This window comes from Motacilla alba, chromosome 5, assembly GCF_015832195.1.
Source record: "Motacilla alba alba isolate MOTALB_02 chromosome 5, Motacilla_alba_V1.0_pri, whole genome shotgun sequence".
NCBI lineage: Eukaryota > Metazoa > Chordata > Aves > Passeriformes > Motacillidae > Motacilla > Motacilla alba.
The window spans coordinates 44,590,912-44,615,222 of NC_052020.1; the positions used below are offsets into that span (position 1 = coordinate 44,590,912).

The window sequence follows — 24,311 nt, forward strand, 5'->3', positions numbered from 1 at the left end:
ACAAACGGAAATCTCTACATTCCCTCAGCGTTGCCTAGAAACCAGGGGAATATTTCTAAAAATGCCTACTTACATTTATGTGTTTTAATTGTCTATGTGGTGGAAAAACGCATAGAAACAATAAGGAAGAGACTATGATATGGGTTTATACAGAACAGCCTAGCACTGTATGTTGAGTACTACAAGCTGAGTATTTGGGAAACTGATACTCATAAAAAGAAACAAAAAAAAGTCTTTTAAAAGTCTAGAAAGAACAATAAGCAGGTTAATTTTGGGGGATTTTTGTTTTGTTTTTGAAAAAGCAGAGACAAGTGTTATGTGTGACATGATCTGTGACGTAGAGAGTATTATGGCCAACCACATAGAGGTGAGAATCTTGTACACTGACTTTCATTCTCTCCAGTATCTTCAGGTATCTGAAATGGAAATTGTTTAAAGACTATCTCTGCCTTTAAAATCTACAGATTTAACAATCTGAATTGTATCAAAGTATAAACCAGAGGCCCTGAAACACAAGAACAACAGTAAATAATTTCCTGAAGCCTTTTCCCCAAATATCTTAATTTCACACACAATCTGCTTCAGGGAAAAAACGACAAAAATAAACAAAATAAAACAAAACAAAACAACAAAAAAAACCACAAAAAAATGAACAAAAACTAACAAACAAACAAAACCCACACACAAACCCTTGCATTGTGTTTTTTTGGTTTTGTAGATTTTTCCTGGCAGATATTTTCCAAGAGATTGACCTCAAATCCAATAGACATAAAGGAAAATGACAAAATGCTATAAAATTATTTTGATTTGACAAGAAGGTAAGGTGTTTGTGACCTTATGGTTGACAGTAGTTGAAACACCACGGCAACTGATGCTTTTATTTAAAAAGCAGTCAGAAAGACAGAGAGCCACCAGCAGATGGAGGACCGATGAGTTTCCAAGGTATATATTTCCTTCCCTGACCTCTCCCAGACAAATTTGACACCAACTACATTTAAGGATGATTTAACAGAAAGCAGACAGCCAAAATGATAGCTACAACATGAATCACAGAAACTAAGGCTACATCAAAGGAGTACTTCATAATTAGTATATCTAAAATTAAAAGGGACATCACAACATTCAATAGTCAGAATAATATTGAAAAGTTTTTTGAAGTATTTGGTAGATTCTACACAAAGTGCTGGGGTAGATAAACTACTGATTTCATCCAGCATGTATGTTTGTGCGACCAAGTGGGAGCATTGACTGAGGCAGAAATCAGAAAGAAAAGTTGTTTTCAAGTAACAGCCCCTTGATTTTGCTATGATTTTGAGCTACATTCAAATGAATTTTTCTAGCATGTAAGGAAGTGTAGAAAATCATATAAAACACTGTATTTAGCCTATAATAAATCCTCATTTTTAGATAGTGAAGGGGAATGTCTGTACATCTGGGACGTGATTTTGTGATGTGTTAGGCTGTGGAAGTGACTGCAGTACTCCTGGCCGGTCAGTGAGAAAAATCTTCACACAAAAATTACAAAAGCCCTCAGAGACTTCCCTAAATAGGGAAAATAGCAACCTGTCAGACAAACTGTAAATACCACCCTATTGCTTCTCCACAAAGTTCAAATCCAGCACATCGGCATGCACACATTAATCAGCGATGGGATCAAAGGCTGCTTTTCAAAAGGTTATTTTGTGCTTCATTTTTAAGGTGCAGTTCGTTTTCAAAGACACTGAGATTCATTTCTTCACTGTAACGCACTGGCAACGCTCTAGGCTCTCGTTTTGTCACTCGTTCCCTCAAATATCAGCAAATTGCCGTATATTTCTGCCGGGCATTCATTATACTTCAACTTCCCGTCAAGTTACAAGAAGGCTCAGCTAACGGAGAGCCCGTTCACGGACGGGGACAGAAGCTCCCCCGGTGGCAGGGGGTTCCGGGCCCGAGGCCTGCGGCCCGTCCCTCCGCCGGCCGGTGCAGGGGCAGCGCGGACGGGCGCGGCCCGGCCCAGGGCCCCGCGCCGCCCGCCGCGCGCCCGCCGCCATGGCAACGCCGAGCGGGCCCCGCCCGCCCGCAGCGCGGGACGAACCGCCGCAGCCGCCGAGCCCGGCCGGCGCCGCCCCTTCGGGCCCGGCCGGGAGCATGGGGCTGAGGACGCGGGGCGGCAGCAGGCGGAGCCAAGGTGCGGGGGGCTCGGTGGCGGCTGCGGGAGGAGCGGGGAGCGCTGGCCGCGGCAGGGCGGCGTCTGCGGCCCGGGGGACGCGTTGCCATCCGGCCTCCCGCGTCCATGCCGGCCGTGGGAGTGCGAGGCGCGGCCCGTCTCGCCCGGGGCTGGGGGCAGGCGGCGCCTCCGCCTTCCCCGCTGGCGTGTGTGAACGGGCACGGAGCCCGCGGGGCCCCACGGAGCTCGAGGGGCCGCCCGAGCCGCCGTGGCTCCGGCAGCGGGCTCGGGGCGGTCGCGCCCCGCTCCCGTCCACGCGGCCGCCCCGAGCCGTGCGGCCCGTCCGTGCCGCGCGGGGAGCCGGCGGGCGGCGGCGCGGCCCTGGAAGGAGCCGAGCCGCGGCTCTGGAAGGGGACGCGTACAGCCCGGGACGGGCTGGAATCCTCCGAGAGTCGGGGCCTGGAACTGTGCGTCCTGCAGTCAACGCGCGGTGCCTCCTTGTTGTACCGGCATCGATTGCTGCTGTGGGCAGCGCTTCAGGCTGCCGTGATCTGTGCCAGCTTCTTGTCTTAGTCAACTTTTGTCTTCTCCAAACCTGTTATTCATGGGTTATAATGGATTGTACCCTGTGTGTTCAACGTCCCACGATCAAAGTGTTTTGGTTTAGTGGGATTTTAATGCAAGTGTAGTTGAAATATAAAAGGCTCAGAAGTTTTAAAGGTCTTATAAAGTGATTCCTTACCCACATTTAGCTTTCCGTGGGCTGCTCTGCTGCCCTGTTCCTATGAATAGTCCTAGGGGCACTTGTCATGCATGATAAAAAAAGGTGCAAACATGCGAAAATGCTTGCATGAGCCAACTGTGGCTTTTGGAAAGTACCTAAAATATTTTCAGATATAAACTTGATTACATGCATAATGTAAAACAATGGTAGGAATTATTCAGTGCTGCATTGTAATGTCAAGATGATACATCACTGCATAAAATCAGAGCCATTTGAGATAACGTTAGGCTGTTGTGTTGCATCTCAGTGTCAGTTCCAATCTTTGGAGACAGTGACAGATGCCACTACAGAAGATGTCTGCTATCAAAGTACAGTTTGAGCATAAATTCTGATACTATATGGGAATATGAAATTCAGAGCAAAAACTAGTATCTTGTGCACCAAATTTTTATGCTTTCTTATGTAGTGTGAAGGAAGTTTTATGACGAATATATCCTTTTTCTGACTATTCTTACGTTTGTCAAAATACTTTCAAGACAATCAGAAAGCATGCCGATTGTTGACAGTAAAAAGGGAATAAGTAGGATTCAAGATCTAAATTTCACTCAGGTTGCAGCAAGCTTTACTTGAATGACTTCTGTTTAGCAAAAAAAAGTTCAAAAGTAGGGAAGAATTATTGTGTGTCTGTTAAATTGGGAAGCCATCACATTGTCTGCATAGGAGGTTACATTGGAGGCAGAAATGTGTGGCTGAAGAGTACAATGTGAGCGTTCTCAGGCATGCAGGAAGGATCCTTACAGAGAGCAAGGATTAGCACAGGCAGAGAGACTACTAATACACTGAGCTGAACTGGAAATCTGAGGTGCCTGAGCAAACTTGGCAGAACAGCCACTGGGTTGCTTGCAGTTCATGAAAGGAGGAGAACACATCATATTTGTGGTTTGTCAAAAGAGTTATATCTAAAATGGTAATACAGAGCAAGTGGGATACACTATTCCATGTCCTGGTTGTATGCCATTCGAAGTTTCTTGTTCAGTCTTAGCCTCATCATTTTAAAGAAAGAACCAAAATTTGGCTCTTGTTTGTATCGGGCCTTGTTTTATCTAGTGAGAATATTGAGAAAATATATGTATTTTTTCATATATCGGAGTATATAGGATTTTTGTGTAGTCTTGTCAAAGTTCAAATAAGGCTGAGATTTTTTTACCCTCCTAGAAATACCAAAGAATTAATCTGCTATGTTTTTCCCTAATTCCAGGTATAAACCTTGAAGTTATTTACTGTTGTATTTTCAGGAGCCCATTAATATACTCACAGATTTATAGTATGACCTGAAATAATCTGAATACTGCGATTTTAAACCAGCTTTGTTGCTTAAATCCAGTCCTCTGCACTGGGCTGTTTAATTCCCATTGCTGTTCAGGTATGTGTTCAGGAACAGCAATACCAGCATCATGCACTTACTGTTAATCAATGACACACATTTGGGCCACTTTTATCCTACATCATAAGGTGGGGATGAGTGGGGAACTCATCATTACTGCTGCATGGAGACTGCTGTTAGGTTTAGGCAATTTGCACAGACTTCCAGGATTTTAAAACAAAATTTAAATGCTTCACATGTTTAAAGACAACATCATCTTATTTAGATTTTTCCTGTATCATCAGAAGTCCTTGCATTAATCTGACTAGAGCTGAAAGGGTGTTAACACAGAGACTTGTGAACTACTTTTTTAAAAAATTATTCCTTCATTTATCACTTGAACAGCTTATTAAATTTACTAAACTATTTGTTTGGTAGCACCAGTTATTAGATGCTCAAATTTTCTTTGACCAACAAGAAAGATGGAAAATTATCTAGTTAGGTCTTCAAAGAAGGAAGGACATTTACAAGTTTTATTTGAATCATAATCATTTTAACTGAAATTGGGAAATGTTGGTTAGTGTTCTTAACTTTTTATCAAATTTACTTTAGTTTACCAAATTAAAACCTTCACTCAGTAAATTGTAAATTGTTACTGGGAGAAGAGTCTGATACCCACCTCATCACAGCCTCCTTCCAGGTAGTTGTAGCAAACTGACATTAATTCATTTTCTTTTGCCTGCAGTTCATATCACAAAATGTGCTACTGACTCATGCAGCTGTTTGTTTCTGCTTTTGGAGTATGAATAGAGCAATAGTTTGCATCCAGAACTTCCCCTGCTGAAGCCTGTAGTTAGAAAAATTTTAACAAATATTTTTCCAGAGTTATGTAATCAGATATGACTCAAGGCTACTGTATTATTTCATTAGATTCCTTAAATTTTTCAGAGGGGGGCTTGACTCTTGAAACTCAAATACAATTTCGGTTGCATGGTTTTAATTAGTACAGAATACTGTAAGATTATTAATTCTAAAGGTCTGAGAGACCTAACTCTTAGGCATTGAGAGTACGTGTAAAGAAGAGCTTTTGTGTAATCCAGCATAGTATAAATAGCATCCATCTAATTAACGGCTTAGGAGGTTATGTGTAGTGCTTGTCAGGAGGTGTATCATTTTTGTCATATTTTGCCTGTGATACAAGTGACCCCATGAAAAATTCAGATGGAACATTTGGGACTTTATTTCAAAATTGGAGTAGTGTGATTTCCCAAGTCTCTCTATTCATTGAGTTTTGCTTCATGAAGTTTGGATGATAACGACTATTCTTTCTGCTGGTGAATTCTGCTATTTATTAACAAATCTTAAATGTGATTATTTTAAAGATGGCTTCACATGTGAGACTTTATACTCCCAGGATTGATAAGAGTTTTGTTTTCAGTGAAACCAGAAAGGGGTCCAAGAGGCTTCTGTTTCACTTGCATGAACAGGAAAGAAAATACAGGTGTGATTCTGACATGCTTGTTTCGCCTCTCTGTAACTTTCAAATACAATAGAGTAGTGTCTGCATTCAGTAAGTGGCTAAATCTAAAGCCATGTTTGAAGGCCTCTCGTGATTGCATAGGTGCTGCAGAAAAGTGGAGACTCGCCGTGTTTTCCTCTGCTCTTCACCTAGAGAAGGGTCTGGGGGTGGGTCCCTGCTCTCTGCTGGCCTTTGTCTATCCAGTTCTGCAGCTGTTTGCCAGCTTTACCCATCTGTGTGTAAGAACTAGGAGCATTAGTATTACCCAGTGGCTGGGTAGGAGAAAACCCAACAAATTAATACACATTTTGTAGAGAAATTCATTCTGTTCTGTGTTCATTCCCAGGTATGTAAGTAGAGGGTAAGAACTAGGCAGCCAGGGATAAGCAACCAGAGAAGCTTAAACTAGATGAGCAATTGTAGTTCCTGTAGCACCTGGTCAGCCACAGCTGAGCAAGTAGGGAGTGTTTGAGGGGAGGAATGGCCGCAGGTAAGGAAAAGGCAGCAAACTGGGGATATTGAAAGGAGTTTAGGGGGGATGGTACAAAGATGTGAGCTACATGAATAGGAGAGCTGGCCTCATTAGTAGTACTATTAATAGAATATGGGGGTTGTTAAAGTATATCGTGCTAACGTGAAGGGAAAATAGTTAAAAATAGAAAAAAATAGTTTCTTATTTAAATAAAGTTTCAATCCAATGTGGATTTTCATAAATAGGTTAATCTTTTAATGTACTCTTGAGCTATCATCTTTACTCTGTGTATTTCTGTGTTGTATTCATATATACAGAAATTTCTGGAGCATAAAGAATTAATGGATACTCTGGTTTGAAAATTCTCCTAGTACCAAAAGGCAAGGAACATGTACTTCAGGTCATAATTCAGTTCCTTTAAGTATGATCTTGTCAGACATATTAGATAAGATGCTTAAAGGAGTTTCCATCACTGCTTGAAGTCATTTCAGATTTCAGAGAGATTATTTAAACCAGTTTTGTTCATTCCTCAGCATGTACAGTATTAGTGGTGTTGTGTACTGTTAGTTGTGTAGAGTTAGAAGAGTCAATTAATAGCAGGAAGCCCACTGAAGAAGTCATAAAACTGGTCGGTAGAATAAGGGTGGTAATGGTAGACATCTTGGACATGTATGAAGTTCACAGCACAAACCGTCTGCATGTTGTTGCCTGAATTACCCACTTGTGCAGAGGTGTCTCTTTCACTATTTCTGGTTTAGAGCATTGAGATATTAGGGAAGAAAAAGAGTTGGCAGTAAAAGAAGCAAGAAGAGCAAACCTTTATAAATCCCTGCAGTGGCCAGAGTCATTGCAAAGCATTTGTCAGCTTGGGTCCTTATCAGGCTCAGAGAGATCAAATGCCCGGATCTCATGCAAATGATGCAGTTCTAGTCTGTTAGAGGCAGAGGTGTTTTGCATTGCCAGCTGAGAGGAGGCCACTATAGAGCTAGGAATGCAAGAGTCTTGGAGCCCCCAAAACCAAACCACTGCACAAAAAGGTCAATATTGACAGTGATAAGCATGTTCTTCTGGAACAGCTGGGGAGACCTGAAGTCTAAATCCACCTGGGGCTGAGGGTTGTTTGAACCCGGGCTAAGGTCTGGGTTATTATCATATAGCTGGTGTTATTATTATATAGCTGGTATTATTTTTATATAGATGGTGTTATTATTATATAGCTCCTATTACTATTATATAGCTGGTATTAATAATTACATAATTATATAGCTCCTATTATAATATTAATAGGAGCTATACAATAATAACACCAGCTATATAATAATACAACCAGCCTTTTGGAAATTACAGTGTTCACAGGTCTCTACACAGTTAAGGTTTGATGTCTTGTAGTGCTAGATGTAGATGCCTATATCCAATATCCCTCTAAGGTCTCTGTATTTTTATGGATTATCTTTTAAATAGAAAGTCTCGATGGGTAAGGGTAGCGTGATTGATTTATTTATTTAATTTTCATTTGCTGTGACTGAAGTACATGTTTGTTATAAAAATAGTAAGTCTAATACTTGTGTTTAAAATCTTTTCTGGGAGAACGTGGTAATGAAAGACTGGGCTTCTTTCCAGTACATATTCACGTTCCAAATCTGAAATGGCTTTGTAGAAAAATAATTTCTATAAATTCTGCCTATCCACTAACAACCAGGAAACCACCAATTTCTATAACTTTTAATACTGGAAATCAGAAATTAAGATAGGATGCATTTTAAATGAAAATAAAAATAGAATTTAAACAAAATATATTTTAATTTTCTGTGGAATAATGTAGTTACTACTTACATTAGATAACAGCTGGAAAAAATTTTAGAGAAAGCTTTTTTGGTTTTTTCTTTATTGTTGCTTAGTGTCATAGAAGGAACTAAAAGATCAAATAAATTTTTAGAAGTATTTAATTTGTTTGCTGTCTGTACTTTAGGAGAATACTCAGTATAAAAATCCTGATTTTATATTCAGTGAGGACAGTCTACTTACGTAGATAAGGAAATATACATTTACATTAGATAGTTATGTGTGTCATATATTAAAGATATTTTCCTAATTATCCTCCCATTGTTTGGTTTATATTTGCTTAGCTGTAAATTACTGAAAATCCCACCTTCTCCTTTAAAATTCTCTTCACATATCTAAACCTTCAGTTTGTTTCCGCTGTTGTGCAAATAACTGAAAACACAGCTGGAATCCAAATAAATACCCGTTCAAGTCAAAAGACAGCCTTAAATGATAGTTGTGAATTTTTTTACCATTAGCACTTTCTACCTTCAGTAAGGTAGAAAGAGCCTGCACATACCAAATTCTCCAGTTTCTTCTCTGACATTATCAACATGTTTCTTCATGATAAGAGTGATTTCTGTGCTGTCTGTATGTCCATAGTCAAAATAGAGGGCATATAAATGTTTTTTATTTCTCCCGACTGATGCTTTTTGACAGCTTTTTTCGGCTGTGAAATACTGATGCCGACTCCTTTTTTCCTCCCTGTTTCTTCCCCGGGTACAAGCCGGGTACAAATTAATTGTAAAGGACTAAAGCAGCCGAGAGTGTTCCCGGTAGAATTTCCACTGTGCCATCTGCTGGTGATGCAAAGCAAGTGAATATTGTGAAGTCCAGTCTTCCCGCAGTGCTGAACAGCTGTGTCTCCAGCTGAAGACAGTAAAGGCAACAGGTTTCTGAGTGTCCCTGATGGTGTTTAATGCAGGACAAAGTCATTTCACTTACTTGAAGAGAATCAATTGTAGAGAAAGCAGTGTCTGTTTTTTTAAAGTGATCATGCTTGCCCTTCTAGGATTCTGTCGAATAAGGGTGAGTTAGAGGTGGTACTGTAAGCATTTACCTAACAATACCACAGATGCTTCCCTCTGGAATTCTGGCCTAGCTCTGAAGCACAGAAAACAGTAGAATATTTAGGTTATCTGAGCAATTGTGAATGAAACACTTCTGATTCTCAGTTGTCTGCTGTAATCCAGATTGCAGGGATATATGCACGCAGGTTCTTATCTTTAGAGAAAATTCTCTCAACTGAAATATATAATCTAATATTCAAGTCCTCCCAAAGACATGCATTCTTCCAACACCTGCATGTTGTAAATTCTGGAAGTCATGGGTTTCAGGATGGATCCAGGTAGACTGTTAATACCACTTGTATGTAGTAATGTATGGTAGAGAAATAAATATTTTAACAGGAAAGAAATGCTTTATTGGAAAAGGTTTGCAGTCATTGTGGAAACACTCTGAATCTAATAAATCTAATAAATGTATGTTTGGAATTTTAATATTTGAAAAATAATTTCTTGTTAGTTGCTATGTAGCTCAGTTTAAATCACAAACTGATATAAGGAAGAGTTGTACCATGAGGGGAATGAGCCATTTGACATTGATACAGATGAGCAGGATTGTTGTCCTTTGGCTTTAAAGATAACAGTATAAAGTGAAAACAATTGCAGGAGAGTTGAAAAAATCTCCAAGAGCATTTTCTTCTTTTTTTTTTTTCATTCTCCTTTTTCAACTTCTGATCTAGCAACTTCACAGCAAAAGGAGTGAGAGTGCTGTTATTGCAAACAGCACAGCTAATACTGTAAATCCACAGAAGCCTGTAGTGTATAAAGGCTGGCCTTTCAAAGTAGGAAAGTAATTCAAGATTGTCCTGGTATTTTCTGTGCTTTGTAAGAAAGGTTGAATCTGTTGATCCAGATTTAGTGTTATTTCACAACAGGGGAAAATTATTTTAAATTTTTAATTTTTATTTTACTTTTTTATTTTTAATTTTTTTCTCTTAAGATATTTTTTATGGCTTCCTATACTAATCATAGTCATTCAAAATTTAGTACAGTATGGCTTTTTTATAAGACCTTGGGTAAACAATATTAAAACATTGTTAAATGAATGGTTTGTTTTGCTGCAATCTCTACTAATTAATATTTAAGACACCATGTGTTAACCATCTCGTGCAACATGCTGTTGAACTTAAAAACAGAGTTATATACTATAGCAGTTATATATGCAATTGCAATAGTACTTTAACAGTCATTATGTAACAGTGGGAAATGAAAAAGAAGCTCTGGACAGCCAGGTGCTGGGCATGCAGGAGGTAAGCTATGAGAGGTGGGATTAGGATCTGTCACCATGGCTCCCTGCACCCCTGGTCAGTGTGTAATGGTGTCTGCCTTTATCACCCTGGCTGAGGTCACTGGGAGGAGATTCCTGCTCATTCTGGGTAGGTCCTATGTGCTTTTTCGTGGGCTGAAAGGGAAAAGCCAGAGGTCAACGGGAGCAGTAGAACAGTCAAGTTACCCACTTCACCTGCATGGTAGTGGCAGACTCTTGAACTCACCAGTGAAAAGTCCGATTGGGATGGGAAGACCACGTGGACCTTGATAGTTAATAGTATTAAATTTGTATAACTTGTCTGTACAGTTTTAGAATTATTGTTAAGTGTGGTTGGTATACTTATCCTGTTAAAAAAATCCTGTTTGATTTGGTGTACATTTTATATACCTTGCATGCCTTAAAGCAGTGCTCTGTATACAGTAGTATTTGTAGTCCTAGCATATCTCCTGTCCAAATTTGTTCTAAAAGTGTTGCAGATTCTTAATTAGTTCCTGTGTCAATTTTTAAATTTTAGGTTCCGTGACAGCCAGTGGCTTTCAAATAGGAGATGCAGATATTTTAATCCACATTCTCTCATTTTTCAGAAAAACTGGTTGTTTAAGTTTTGTTGGCATCTCCACTTTTCTGTGGAGTTCCCAGTCTATCAAAGTGCCATGAACTTCGAAAAAATTGGAGGTTAGCATAGAAACAGAATTGTAACTGTATCTCTGTACAGTTTAATGACCAGTGTTAAGTTCAGACTAAAGTGTTCTGATGGTCTGTTCTGCTGTTTAGCTCCCTGAACCACTGAGAGCACTATCATTGTATCTTGGTGTTTAGATTAAATTATTTAACTACAGTTGTAGTTCAGTGATTATAAAATGATTGAAGAAGATTCTGAAGAAGATCCATTAGAACCATTCTTGCATTCTTTGGAGAAAGACTTTATTTTGTCTATAAAAATATGTGTGGGGATTTTTCTCTAACTTTGTTTTTTGTTTCACATTTAGTTAAAATGCATGAATGCTCAGCTCTTGTCATTCCCAGATGTGGTCCAGCAAGTCCATTTAAAGGACACTTAAGTAATAAAAGTAATGGTAAGTAATGTGTACTTTCATCTGAAGGTCAACTTGGTTCCTTTTATGTGAATTCATTGATTTTGTGCTTAAAATATTTTTCTTACAACTTCTACATTGAGCTTATTTGGAGAAGTTTAATAGTACTTATATTTAGTATGCATTACTGAAAATACTTTGAAGGAGTTAGTTTTGCCTTGACTGTACTGCTGGCTAAAAATTGGTAGCAAGATGAACAAATATATAAAGATCTCCCATCTCTATTAGCTGTAATATACTTTTGTATATATATATATATATATATATATATATATATATAGAGAGAGAGAGAGAGAGAGAGAGAGAGAGAGAGAGAGATAGAGATATATATATAGAGATATATAGATATATGTTTACCATATTAAAGAACCCCTGAGGTTAAACATGTTCCTTTAGAGACAGTAGTTTACATGGGCCATACTGACACCTTTTTTTTTTTGAAAGAACATAGAGTGAAGAACAGGAAATTTTCATGTCAACATTTTCATAGTATAATTTCAGCTACTTTTGCAGCTATTTATTGAATTAATGGCTCATTGGGGAAAGAAAAAGGAGACAGGATGATTCCATGTGATAGTATTCTTTTGCTTGCCTTTCTAATGTTCAAATGTATTTTACTCTTACAGCTTTCTGCATTGGCTCCTCTCGAAATCTAGCTAGCCAATACCTGATCAGAGATCACATGGTGGTTCATTATAATAGAATTCTTTCAGCCAAAGGTAAAAATGTGCATGTATGAATAAACTGTCTCCCCCTAAATTTAGCTCAATCTCTCAGAATAGGCTCATGCCAAGAAGGAATGAATTGGATTGTAGAAAGTTTACTATTCTTGCTTTTTCTTACCCAAACAGATAAAAATAAAACCCAAAATACTTCTGTATTATTGAGATGGGAAGTTTTTGTATGAAAACATTTTCCTTGATGTTGTCAAAGATCCTACCTTAATTTTAGAGCACTTTCTGCTGTATTGGCTTCATTCTGCTTTTGATGAAATAATGGGCCGAACTGAAAGTCATAGTGATAGTCATAACAGAAAACATACAGAAATTATTTTAGGAATGAAGGCAGAACATTTCTACTTAAACTCAGATCACAATGTCTTTTATTATTTTTATTTCAAAAACTTAATAATCTTTTGTTCATCTTGCAATGAATGCTGATAGCAAGTTCTAAGGACTGTGAAAATTGCCCTGTGTGTTTGCAAATGAGAAAATCATGTTACTGACAGAGTCCATCCTCACAAATACAATACTCACAATGTTATGTCTCGTGACGTACTCAGTATCCTCAGGTATGCAGGTAAATGCTATCAGAACAAAATGTACAGAAACCTTTTGAAAGGAGTCTTCATTTAAGTGATGGTTCTTCCTTTAAATATGTGTTTTACCCAGAGAGCTTTATCTCAAATCCTGTGACCATATTAATGACAACCTAATACTTTAGGTACACTGTAACTAGCATGTTTTAAAATAAAGAATTACATTATTATTAAATTATTAAATTTGTTCTGTGTTGGTTTATTACTACATTTTTCTAGCTATCACATATACTAAGTAAATATTGAATGTCTCACATTTGGTGTTTTTCTTATTTTTAGCAGCTGTAGACTGTTCATTGCCCAAAAGTAGGTTGGCCAGCATCAAACGTAAGTATTTGTTATATGTTGATTCTACAAATGCAAAAGAGCCAGTGAAGAGTAACAATAGCATATAACCCTTAACTGGACATTCATGTGTCTGCTTTTTATTCTGCTTTTACATCCTTCTTCAGCTACTTTTGGATACATTGAATCTGCATCAAATGGAATGCTCGAGAGATGTATCTGGGCTGTCAGTGATTACTTGTGCTTAGCAGGAGAGTTCATTTGGCAATGGCAAAAGTGTCTCAACTGCGAGACAGGATAATCTTAAGTATGTGGTACAAATGCACAGACAAAATCCTGGACCTTTCTTAACAAAAGCCTTTGAGGATTTCTCTCACTGCTCAATGTGTGCATGTAGCTGATATCTTTTTTCTGACCTGCATTACTTTATATGCTGTTTCATGTGACTGAGATTCCTTTACAAACAGATAAGAAACTCTAAAACAACAAACAGATAAGAAACTCTAAAACAACCATTTAGGCTGACTAAACAACCATTTAGGCTGAAAGTTTTGCAGTTATCAAAGAGGTAATTCAACGGGAAACACATACTTTCAAATTCATAATTTTTGGTCTCACTGACTTCTTGGTATTTAAAGTTAAGACTACCCAGGCATATTTTGTTCAGTTTCTTCACTACCCTTATAAATTCTAGGTTTTTGTAATGAAATTTAAAATTATTTCAATTTTATTTCGTACCTAAAATTAGAGTGACCGCATTTTTTCCCTGCAGTTCTATGCATTGTTCATCAAGAAGTACAGATTTCTGTACTGTAATGGCCTTGCAAGCAAGTGTGACGTGTTCGGGTGTTGAGCTCAGTGCAAGGTACCATTTGTATAATCTCTGGTAAAACACTGGAGAATCATTTTTCTTCCTTTGTTTTGTGAAACAGATTACATGGAGATGATAGCCAATAGCTCAGACAGTGAGAATATTGCAAATATGTTGAGGAAGAATAGTAATGGGAAGGGGTTTTAGAATACCTTCAAAACAATTTCTTCTTTCTTGCTCAATATGAGACAGTGATTTATCCAGGCACAATTTTAACTTCAAAATAGTTGAATATCAGCAGTATCTCTAGTGACACTGAGGATGAGGGGTTTGCACCTTTATTCTTGCAGTGGTTCTCTCTGAGTAGTTCTCTCAGTAGCATGTCATTGTTTCAACTGAAGCATATTATTACTTTTTTCTCTTTGTGTTCTTTGTGTAGTTATTGCATTCCAAACAAAGTTTCCATTTCCCCTCTATTTCAAGATTTGGGCAAGGGGGTAAATTTAGTTTAAAATTGTAAGATTTGTTAATAGCATAGAGTTACAAAACAGAATTCCTGAAGATAGTGTTAAAAAATACCTCCTGAAAATGTGCTTCATGTACTGCTAGAATAGCAGGTGAGTATTTCCCTTTGGGGTTGTTGCCATGAGTCAGTCATTAGCGTTTAAGAATTAAACATGATACTGTAGCTGGCATTCTCCCTGGCCAACTGAATGTGTTCTGTCCTTAAAGTGGATTTAGTTTCCACTGTTCTTTTCCTGGTATCTTAGCTGGCAGCAAAGCAGGCCAAGGTGCCATGCCCCTGGGCTAGCAGTGAGCATGTTCCTGTGTATTAGATCAGGTTTACTGACTTAAAATAGTTGCTAGAATGTGAAACTTCTTGAAATGTGAAACTTCTATGTTCAGAATTAGTCCAAGCATGTTGATTGATACCAGTGGCCATTAGAAGCCTGTGGTTGTGAAACTTGTGCCAGAAAACTTGACAAAGGCTATGCCAAGTAAGACAGCTGCTGCTACACATGCCTGGTTTCTAACAGTACTAACTTTTCAACCCATATGTTTAGAGGTTTTTCCACGAGGCATGTTGATAGTACAGCTTGAACTCAGCGATTAGTGTGCTTAGGAATGCAGGTCTCTTTGATACTGGGGCAGGGGGAGAAGAAGAAGGAAAACAAATACTCTGAGAAATTACCCACCATAGATCTAGCCTGGTGGAACTTGAATTCTTGGAGGGAGGGCAGTGAGAGAAAGGGAGGGGCAACAATTCAGACTGGTAGTAATGTTGGTTTTCTACCCTTTAAAGGGGTAAAGTTCTAGCAAAAATATCAAGAAATACATATTGGTATGTAATTCTGTATTTAAATCTTAATTTTTCCCATGAACACATATATCTGTTTACACTTTACATTATGAAAAAGCAGAGATCTATGAAAAGCTGGTTTACATATTTTGTTGTTGCTGCCATTTTACAGGAAGCTTTCACAAAATCACCCTATCTCTTTTTTTTTCTCTTAAATCTTGTCCTAAAGTATGTATTTCTGAAAATGAAAATTATAAGTAACTAAAATAATTTCTTTAAATTCAAACACTCAGGTAATTCTAATGCCTGTGTTATGTCTTTGGAAAGGTGTTCTAATATATTTATCAAGTCTGAAATTTGGTGAGCAGGAAAACTTATAGAAAAAAAAGTTTATGAATCTGTACTTTTAACTGTAGTGATTTTATTTTTTTTCCTCAGAAGTTATTTACTGTAAAGTTTCTTCTATAATAAAAGATGCTGGGGTTTTTTATGAGGTAATTAACTTTAGATATGTACATCAAAAATAAATTTTTCACAACTTGTAGTTGTGAAAAGACTTTAGATCATCTAGACTGACATCATGAGTTAAGCAAACCAAAAGTTCAATCCAGTTGTTCTAATATGGAATTTAACAGCCATTTATTTACCACATATTGAATGTGGTAAATAAAGCACATAAACAAGAACAGCCTGCACTCTTGACTTGTAAAGGTCAAGAAACAGAGAAAATATAACTTTCTTTTGTAGATGTTTCAGTAGTTATTCATCATTATTACTGAAAATGTGTCCCTGATCTTTAATCTAGTTTACCCAGCTTTACCATCTGTCTGCTGGTGGGGAGGACTCTTGTTTTTTATACAATTGTCCATCATTACTCAGGACTACAAAATAGCCATAGCATCACAGAGGACAAGAATTAGATTATGCATTTCACTTATTTTCAGCGTTATCTCAGTACAGTGTGTCTCAATTGTCCTTGGGGGCTGCCCCAGTGGTACCTTGAAAACAAAATCACTGTCAAGGGCCACCTAGAAGCCCGATGGACCTCTCTCTAGAGTGCACAAATGGAGGTTTACCTGGGCAGGCTTAGATGTTTCCTTCAGGGCTGGTGCAGCATTGCACAGGTTGTGTGCAGTCACTGTTGGCAGGCTGCTGTGTTCTTCAGAAGGCTGACAGAAATATAGGAGATGTCTGGATAAGGAGCCCATACGAGCATCAGAGGTGATGGATTTGGCATAATCCAGTGCTTCTGGCTTCTTCTGAAATGCCTTTGAAGAATTCATAGCTCAGTGGTAGAGTTTATTTCCAGGTCTTAGCAATGACCAGATTTCACCGTTAGTAGGTTTGCCAAGTAGTATCAGATTTCTGAAGTACATACCCTCTTATAGCTGTTACTTTGTATTTGATACAAGCAAGGCTTTACTGTCAAGCCCGTAATAAATACTTTGTCACCCTTTTTTTATGGTGATTCCTCCCTTGTTTCATGAAACAGTGCTACTGATAGTGGATGTAAAGAAGGACTGCAAAATCATCTCTTAGAGTTATAAAATTTAAAAATTCTGTGTTAAGGAATTTAGATTTAGATTTATAAGGGACCTGAACTTCATAGCTAAAGGCGAAATTCAGTTTTCATTTGATGAGATCTCACCCCAGGTTCTTAAATTATGGTGTACTGGAAATTCATGTAGAGCTAGGAGACTGATAGCAAAAGTTCTTAGAGAAGGAAGAGCTTACTTGCAGAAGTACTATCGCCAACTGATACACTGGACAGTTTTGTTATGGTAACTAGGCACAGCTCAACTGAGATAATATTTGTATGGTATATCTGAAAAATAATTCAAAAGGAAACAATAACTCCAGTGTGTTATTGCAAAAATAGCTTATATAAAAACACAGTACAGAAGTTCTGAGTGTTGGATAATTCTTTTGAGATACATTGTTCTGTAAGCTGAACTCACTTTAAATCTAACTTTGTATTTCATTGATGCCAACAATTATTTACATCAAAAATGAAATAACTTGACGTTTAACTGCAAGCTGTTTTGTGATGTGACGTGATAAATTTAGCAATTGGAAATTGAGAACAAAGGACAACCACTGGCATTCCAGATCACACTGTCCTTCTAAGTGCAGAGCTTTTAAACTGACTAGGACTGATATATATGATTAGTGATATATATGATTAGTTTGTTTCTTCCAGATTCATGACATTTGTTTTATAACTTTCAGCATGTAACTGCTGCAGTCTAGACTAACAGCAAAAATAATTAAGCCTATAGAGGGAGTATTCTAAAAGGGAGATAAAATGATGTGATCTCTGCTTTGAAGTGAGCTGTACTCTGGGAAGAGTATTTGCCTAGGCAGAAGAGACAGATTGATCAGTGTCTTATAGGTGTCTCTTTATGAGGAGTGCTACAGTTTAACATCTGAAATTCAGTCTTTGTTATGCTTCCTTTCACTGACAACAAAATTTAAAGAATGGATTTGTGGAGTGGATGCAATAAGGTATGGAATCTAGGTTCACAGACTGAATTTATCTAATCTACAGAATCACTAAATTGTTTATATTCTAATACTTTTTCTCTTACTATATTATGAACCTATGGGGTTTTGAGCTCAGTAGTTAATGAGATACAATTAATCTCTAAAGTTCTAATAAGACTTTTAAAGGGACTCATTATTTGGATTTACAAACTGTATTATTTTATTGCTGCACATTTTGTTTTCCCCTTTTAAAAAGATGAAAAGTAACCCAGTGGTTTTCTTTTTTTTAATTTATTTGTCACAAGATATTTACTATTGTGTACTTTTCCCATATTTAACTCTGCATATGTGACATATTCCTAGAGCCAGTGTTCAAATAAAAGCTACTTGCAGGGAAACTGTTTTAAAGTAGCTGTTAAAAAATGCAGTTTACGTTTACTCCCCGCTAGTCTACGACAGGGCACTTCTTTCAAATTTAGTTTATGGACCTCACTGAAAGCTAAAGAAGCTTTATATCTGTAACGGATTTGAAGCAGAAGATACCTTAAACAGTGAGCAATGTTTTCAATTAAAAGCTAAATCTCTCTTCTGAAATTGGATGTCTCTTGAATGCTGGTCTCTTTCTTTCTGTGTTTAATATATTTGCACTGCAATACAAGTAGTTATGTATGACAGCCTTAAGTATCTTCAGCTCCTCTCAGTTGTAATACTGTGATTACTGCCTCAAAGTTCCAGGCAAGTTTTCTATCTGGCTGAAGTCAAAGCATAAGACTGGATCCTCCAGTTCTTGCATGGGTAGAGGACGTGAACTAAGGAGAGTTTGGGCAGCATGCCTGTTTCTGCATTTGTGCGTGTTACTTGCTGTCTGCCTCAGAGCTATCCTAACTTACCTCCAGCTGTTTACATTAACTCTTTTTAGGAGGATTTCTCTATCTCTTACTTTGCTGGTTTCAAAATTCCTAGCTTTTACCACAGATCTAGCCTAAAAATTCCTGATTTGGCAATAAGATGTGTATATTACTGGAGTTTTCTGACATTCTGTTTTGCATGTCTGGGCTGCCTTGCAGTACACGAGGGACTTTATGGCTTTTGGAACACACTTAATGGATTAGCTGAGCTAAGCTCACTGAATGACAGGTGTGAGGCAAGGACTCCACATTTCCCATGCAGGTGATGGTAGTCCCAGTGGGTCATTTTGATATCCCAACATACTGTTAGCTGGAATCCTTACTGTTCTTTCATTCTTTATTCTTGGATATAAGCCATGCTTTGGGTGAAAAGTCACAGCGCCAGTCCTGGAGGAGGTTTTTTAACAGCTTTGAATGCCAGTAGTAAAGGCATTCATGTACGTCAAATTTCAGAGTTTCTCCTGTAAAGAGCACAATAAGGACAACGTGGGAATTCTGTTTTGCAGTAATATTCACACTGCTTTGCACTTTGCCCAGACACTCCTGTTAAGCCGTGGTGTGCAGGTGGAACATGCAGTAAAATGCTAAAGCTTGTGTTGTTGTAGGCAAACCCGCTTTTCACCTGAGTATAAGGAATTTGCTGTTTCAGACACCTACTCACCCTTACCCATACTTCTGTATGTATTACATTTTTGCTTTCTAGGGCTCTCGTTCACCCATTGTTGCTCTAGATATTTGTTCAATCAGCCATCACCATTTTACCTGAGCAGTAGGCAAGATGTGAGTTTTTATAGCCTCCATGGATGTGCACACACAGACACTCTGTATTGGCCCAGAGTAAGTAATTATTTATCTCAAACACATGAAATGTCTAACCTGTGGCTAATTTTTGAGTGCTTCTCTGTAATTTTTAAGACAAACACAATTAGAAATAATGCTGATTTAGAACAGACACGATAACTGAGTATAAAAAGAAGAACATTCCATTTTAATTATTTAATGGTACAGTATATTTTATCATTCTGTTAAAATGTATATTTTTAATTCAGAATTGTATAATGTAACATCTGTTAACTTCAGCTAATTTTTTCCCAGTAATTTAAGCAGTCTCATATTGGAAGTACTCTAATAGCGTATGATGGATAAATCAGCAGCCATAAAAGAAATTACTCTATATTTTGTATATCAATTGTAAGAATTAAAAGAAAGAGAAAGAGGGATTTTCCTGAGCAATAAAAGCAAATATTTCGCATCCTAAAAGGGGTTAAATTCCATCTTAAAAGGGGACATGTTTAAATGCACTGAATACACTTACTTAAGTATTTCCTGGAGAATAATATGTATGTAGGATACACAGATGAATGCATTTTAAGGGTTGATTAAACATCCTCAGATTGCTATAGGTCTCAGCTGTGTAGAAGAATGTACCACACCAATCCCTGAAGTTTTTTACATTTCCATGCATTAAATAGAGTAGTGCATGTGCAGATTGGGGTCTCCCAGAGTATGATATAAATATATTATGAAACCGGAGAAGAAATCCTCAAAGGCCTTTGTGTGTCTCTATCAAACAAATGATTCATACACTTGGATATGTGTTAAGTGAATGAGAAAAATTTCATTTGGTATACAGACTTCAAAAGTGTGTTTGCTTAATTTTTCCCTATTTGGGAATGAAATTATTAACTTTTTCATCAGCCTCATTTTGATTTTTCAACTTTGCAAATTTTGAGTGTTTTGTCCAGTTCTGGGCCCCTCACATCAAGACATCAAGGTGCTGGAGTGTATCCAGACAAGGGCAACAAGGCTGGTGAGGGTCTGGAGCACAAGTCCTGTGAGGAGTGTGAGGGAGCTGGGGTGCTTAGCCTGGAGAAAAGGAGGCTCAGGAGAGTTCTTGTCACACTCTGCAACTGCCGGAAAGGAGGCTGTAGCCAGGTGATGGTTAGCCTCCTCTGCCAGGCAACCAGCAACAGGGCAAAAGGACACAGTCGAAAGCAATGCCAGGGGAGATTAGGCTGGACATCAGAAGAATTTCTACGTGGAAAGGGTTGTCAAGCATAGGAATGGCCTGTTCAGGAAGGTGTTGGAGTCACCACCTCTGGAAGTGTTTAAGGAACAGCTCGATGTGGCACTTGGTGCTGTGATTCATTTGGTGAGGTGGTGATTGGTCAAAGGTGGGACTCACTCTTGGAGGTTTATTCCAACTAAATGATTTTGTGTTTCATCTGTGAAACCTGGCTGCTCACAATCTGCAAAAACTTTGGACTGTATTATGTAAGATTTAGGTGACTGATGGCACTCATACACAGAAAATTTACCCGTCTTTGGGGCTACTTTATCTGATGACATAGATACATGACTCAACTTTTTGCACTGCAGTAAGGTCTGGACTGCAGACCAGTGTCGGCTGATAAAAATCTCCTGCTCTGATCTGACAGTAGACCTCTCAGAGCTGGCGTTAATTTTTTTGTGTTCCTGAGAAAAATTTGCTTGTTTTGCCCTGGATTTCTGTATTTAGGAAATTCCATGTTGTAAGCGTTCATTTTTTACATGTCAGATTTACTAACAATAAACACAGGAGTTTTTGTGAAGTACTGGAAGAGAGTACAGTCAAAGGAGTTCTAGTTCTAAAAAACTGATGGAAAGCTTGTAACTTTTTGAGCAAAATGCTCTGTTAGCAATCCTGATCTTGGAAGTCCTGTATGCTGGTGTTTGTTGTGAGGCAAGAAAATTTCAGCAAAATTAAGACACAGCTTCAGCTAGGAGTATACTCTATTAATAATTTTTCTTTTAAGAGTAGATATAAATTTTACAACTGCTGTGTGTTGGAAGTGGAATGTATCTCAATAGTCTGACTTTACTGAGCAATTGGAAACCACTACAGTGTTTTCAAATCACTTAAGGAAACAAAGAATATTTCAGTTTGGATCTGACCAGCTTTGTCTCTTCCCTAAGTTGCTGACCAGCAAAGAAGAGAGAAACTGAAAAAGAAGATAGCCAGGTGTGGAGAGAAGTTAAGTGTGTGTGAAGCTGTCTCTCCATCCCGTCCAAGAGACCGTGGACGGCTGCTGCCATCCTCTTTTAGAAAGGTATGTATTTTAATTCTGTTTAGTGGATACTATCATATACTTGCCTCCCATAGTAACAGCTGATCCCTGCTGTGCTGCAGTGAGGGCTGGCATCTTTCAAGCAGCAGAAAGTAGTCAAGGGTCTTCCTGGCATGTGCCCAACACTGAATGCATGTCTTGACCTTCTGACAAAGATGTCAGGTATATGGACAAAGAGTGTTTGCAGTAAATACAAGCTCTAATTACCCTTGAATTCTCTTGCTTTCACCTCAGCTGAAATTCCTGTCCTCTGTCACTCCAGAGCTTTGTACCATTTCCTAAGGCAGAGCTCTGTTACCTCTACCCTTCCAAGCAGAAGAATCGGGAATCTTCCATTTTTTTTCTCAATGAAAAGTCCTAGTTGCTAATACATTTTTATCTAACAGTGTATTAAATCATTCAGTTGCATTTCTAGAAAGCAGAAATAATACTTAGACCAAAATATACCGTTCTGTACTTATATATTCTGCTTGTATGTATAGGCTCACTTAGCTTGGCTGGCATTTCATCAAGGTATGTGGTGTGTATTTCTAACTAATAAAATAAATACATAAATGGCCCAATAAATTACATTCTTGTTCATCACTGTGAATGAGCAATTGCAGCTCGAAACAGAATAATGCTTTAACCCTGTGATTCTAACAGCATCAGTTTCATACATTGTTTAAATATCTGTAAAGCTAGAGGACATTTCCAGGTAGTACAGCAAACACCATCAGTTTCTTTCTGTGTGACTGATTTTTGTAGCAGACAGCCTGAGTATAACATTATTGCAGCGCAGACAAATAATGCTTTGAAATTCGATACATGGCTCCTAGTTATGGATGAAAGCACAGGCATGCACAAGAAAAGGGAGGAAATGTGATATTTAAAATCTAAATTTTGTTTTTATTAATACCGTTTTTGTCCTTCCATGTTATTTTTTTGCAAACTTGGGACAGGCAAAGTTCCTTAAATTGTTTCATTGCAAAATCAAGTAACATGTGTCTCTAATTACTGCATGAACTCCCAGCTTTGAAATGAAAGGATGCACTATAACAAAGTGCAGCTTTTTTCCTTTGTTTTTCAAAATAAGATTTTCTAAAATTCTTTCCTGAATTGAGCTGGCCATGAGTAAAAGCTCTGATTTGAACAAGACTTGGTATTTCATATCTTGTGTTCAAGTAATCCTATTAATAGGCATTTCTGGCTGCTAATGAATTTTTTTAAAATACATTAATCCGTGCCAAAAGTCACTTGAAGGAAGGCTGCTTCACAAGAGGTTAAATTTTCTCTTTTAGCCATTTGAAATGTGCCATTGCCTTGACCTTTCAAGACCCCTTTCAGCCTGTTTTTTGAGATTTTTTTTTTCTGAAGAATGAAAGTTGTGGCCATCTGCTTGTGCATATGAAATATAGATTGGGAAACACCATTAACTGGTTCTAGTCTCTTGTTAATTTTGTATGCAACACACATGTGGCTGTGGGAAATGCCTACTGAAATGCTTTATATTTAAAGATTTATTACACTCTTATGATACCAGTCAGAACTTGTATTGTGCTTAAATTAGTTCTGTCATAATGGGAGATGTCAGTCACTAAACAAAGCAGAAGAACCTTCTGAGCATCAAAGAAAATTGTTTTCATGAGGAATATTCAGATTTCCTTTCAGGCCTCATAGTGACAATCACCTCTTGTGCTGGTTCTTTGAATTAATGCACACTCAGTTAATACCCCTTCTTAATAACATCACAGTATTTGATAAAAGTAGGAACCTACTACATTAAAGAATTGACACCCACACACACAGATGCACAAAATGAAAGAGTGTACCAGGACCATAGTTGTGAAAAATAGTGATACCAGGATACAAACTGAATATATTTATAGAAGGTCCAATTTGTTCACATATTTGTATGAATTTTGTCTAAAGGAAGCTTGTCACTTCCTATAGGAGAGTTTTGCTCCATCCAGACAGCAGAGAGCAGGTGCTCAGCTGACTTAGAGTGATATTTAAATGGCTTTCTCAAGTTAAAAGAATCATACACTCATTTATTGCAAATTTGCAGCTTCTGTACCCTGACAGTGCAATTCATAAGGCATCTCTTTGATCTCATTTTATAATGGTAGATGAACTATTCTATTGGAAGACCTTTTCATACAAGAACAAGTTAATTCCAAGATTAAACTAATCTCACTGTAATTTCAGTGACCTCAGTGAGAGCTGCCTTGGGCCCTTTATGTGAAAAAGTATTTAGCAACCTTTTCAAAGTTTGGTTTTTATAAGGCAGCTGATACTTTAGTGGCTTTTGAGCTGTAAAACTAAACTTCTTGTAGAAATTAAAAGTAACTTATAGAGAAATCTGGATTCTTTCTCTGTGTTACTACTTTTGCCCATCAGATGACAGCAGTATGCTTTGATCTCTTTTTACTGAATTTTCTTTTCCACAGAGTCCATGAAAATTCAGAAATCCTCTCTCTACATGCTTGCTGCAAAGTACTGCTCAGTTTACCCCAGTTTTGTGACTAATAAAATCGAAGCATAAATACATACTTTATGAAACTTTTTTAAGGAGTTGCTGAAATGTATCTTTGAGTAGATTTGTATCTTTCAAAACAGATTATACTTGGTTGAATTAACAGA

At 37.8% G+C, this 24,311-nt stretch overlaps 1 protein-coding gene across 2 annotated transcripts in view; it reads left to right on the plus strand.

The window, feature by feature from the left end:
• The first annotated feature begins 2,046 nt into the window (after window positions 1-2,046).
• Window positions 2,047-24,311, plus strand: part of SPATA7 (spermatogenesis associated 7) — a 34,694-nt gene continuing 12,429 nt past the window's right edge. The window contains exons 1-5 of one of the 2 annotated variants that reach the window (XM_038138957.1): window positions 2,047-2,170; window positions 11,372-11,458; window positions 12,103-12,195; window positions 13,074-13,121; window positions 21,538-21,671. In XM_038138957.1, coding sequence (XP_037994885.1) covers window positions 2,131-2,170; window positions 11,372-11,458; window positions 12,103-12,195; window positions 13,074-13,121; window positions 21,538-21,671 — 402 coding nt within the window. In that variant the 5' untranslated portion in view covers window positions 2,047-2,130. Of the gene's footprint in view, window positions 2,171-4,015; window positions 6,246-11,371; window positions 11,459-12,102; window positions 12,196-13,073; window positions 13,122-21,537; window positions 21,672-24,311 lie in introns of those variants that run through there. The other variant, XM_038138958.1, reaches the window with a different exon arrangement.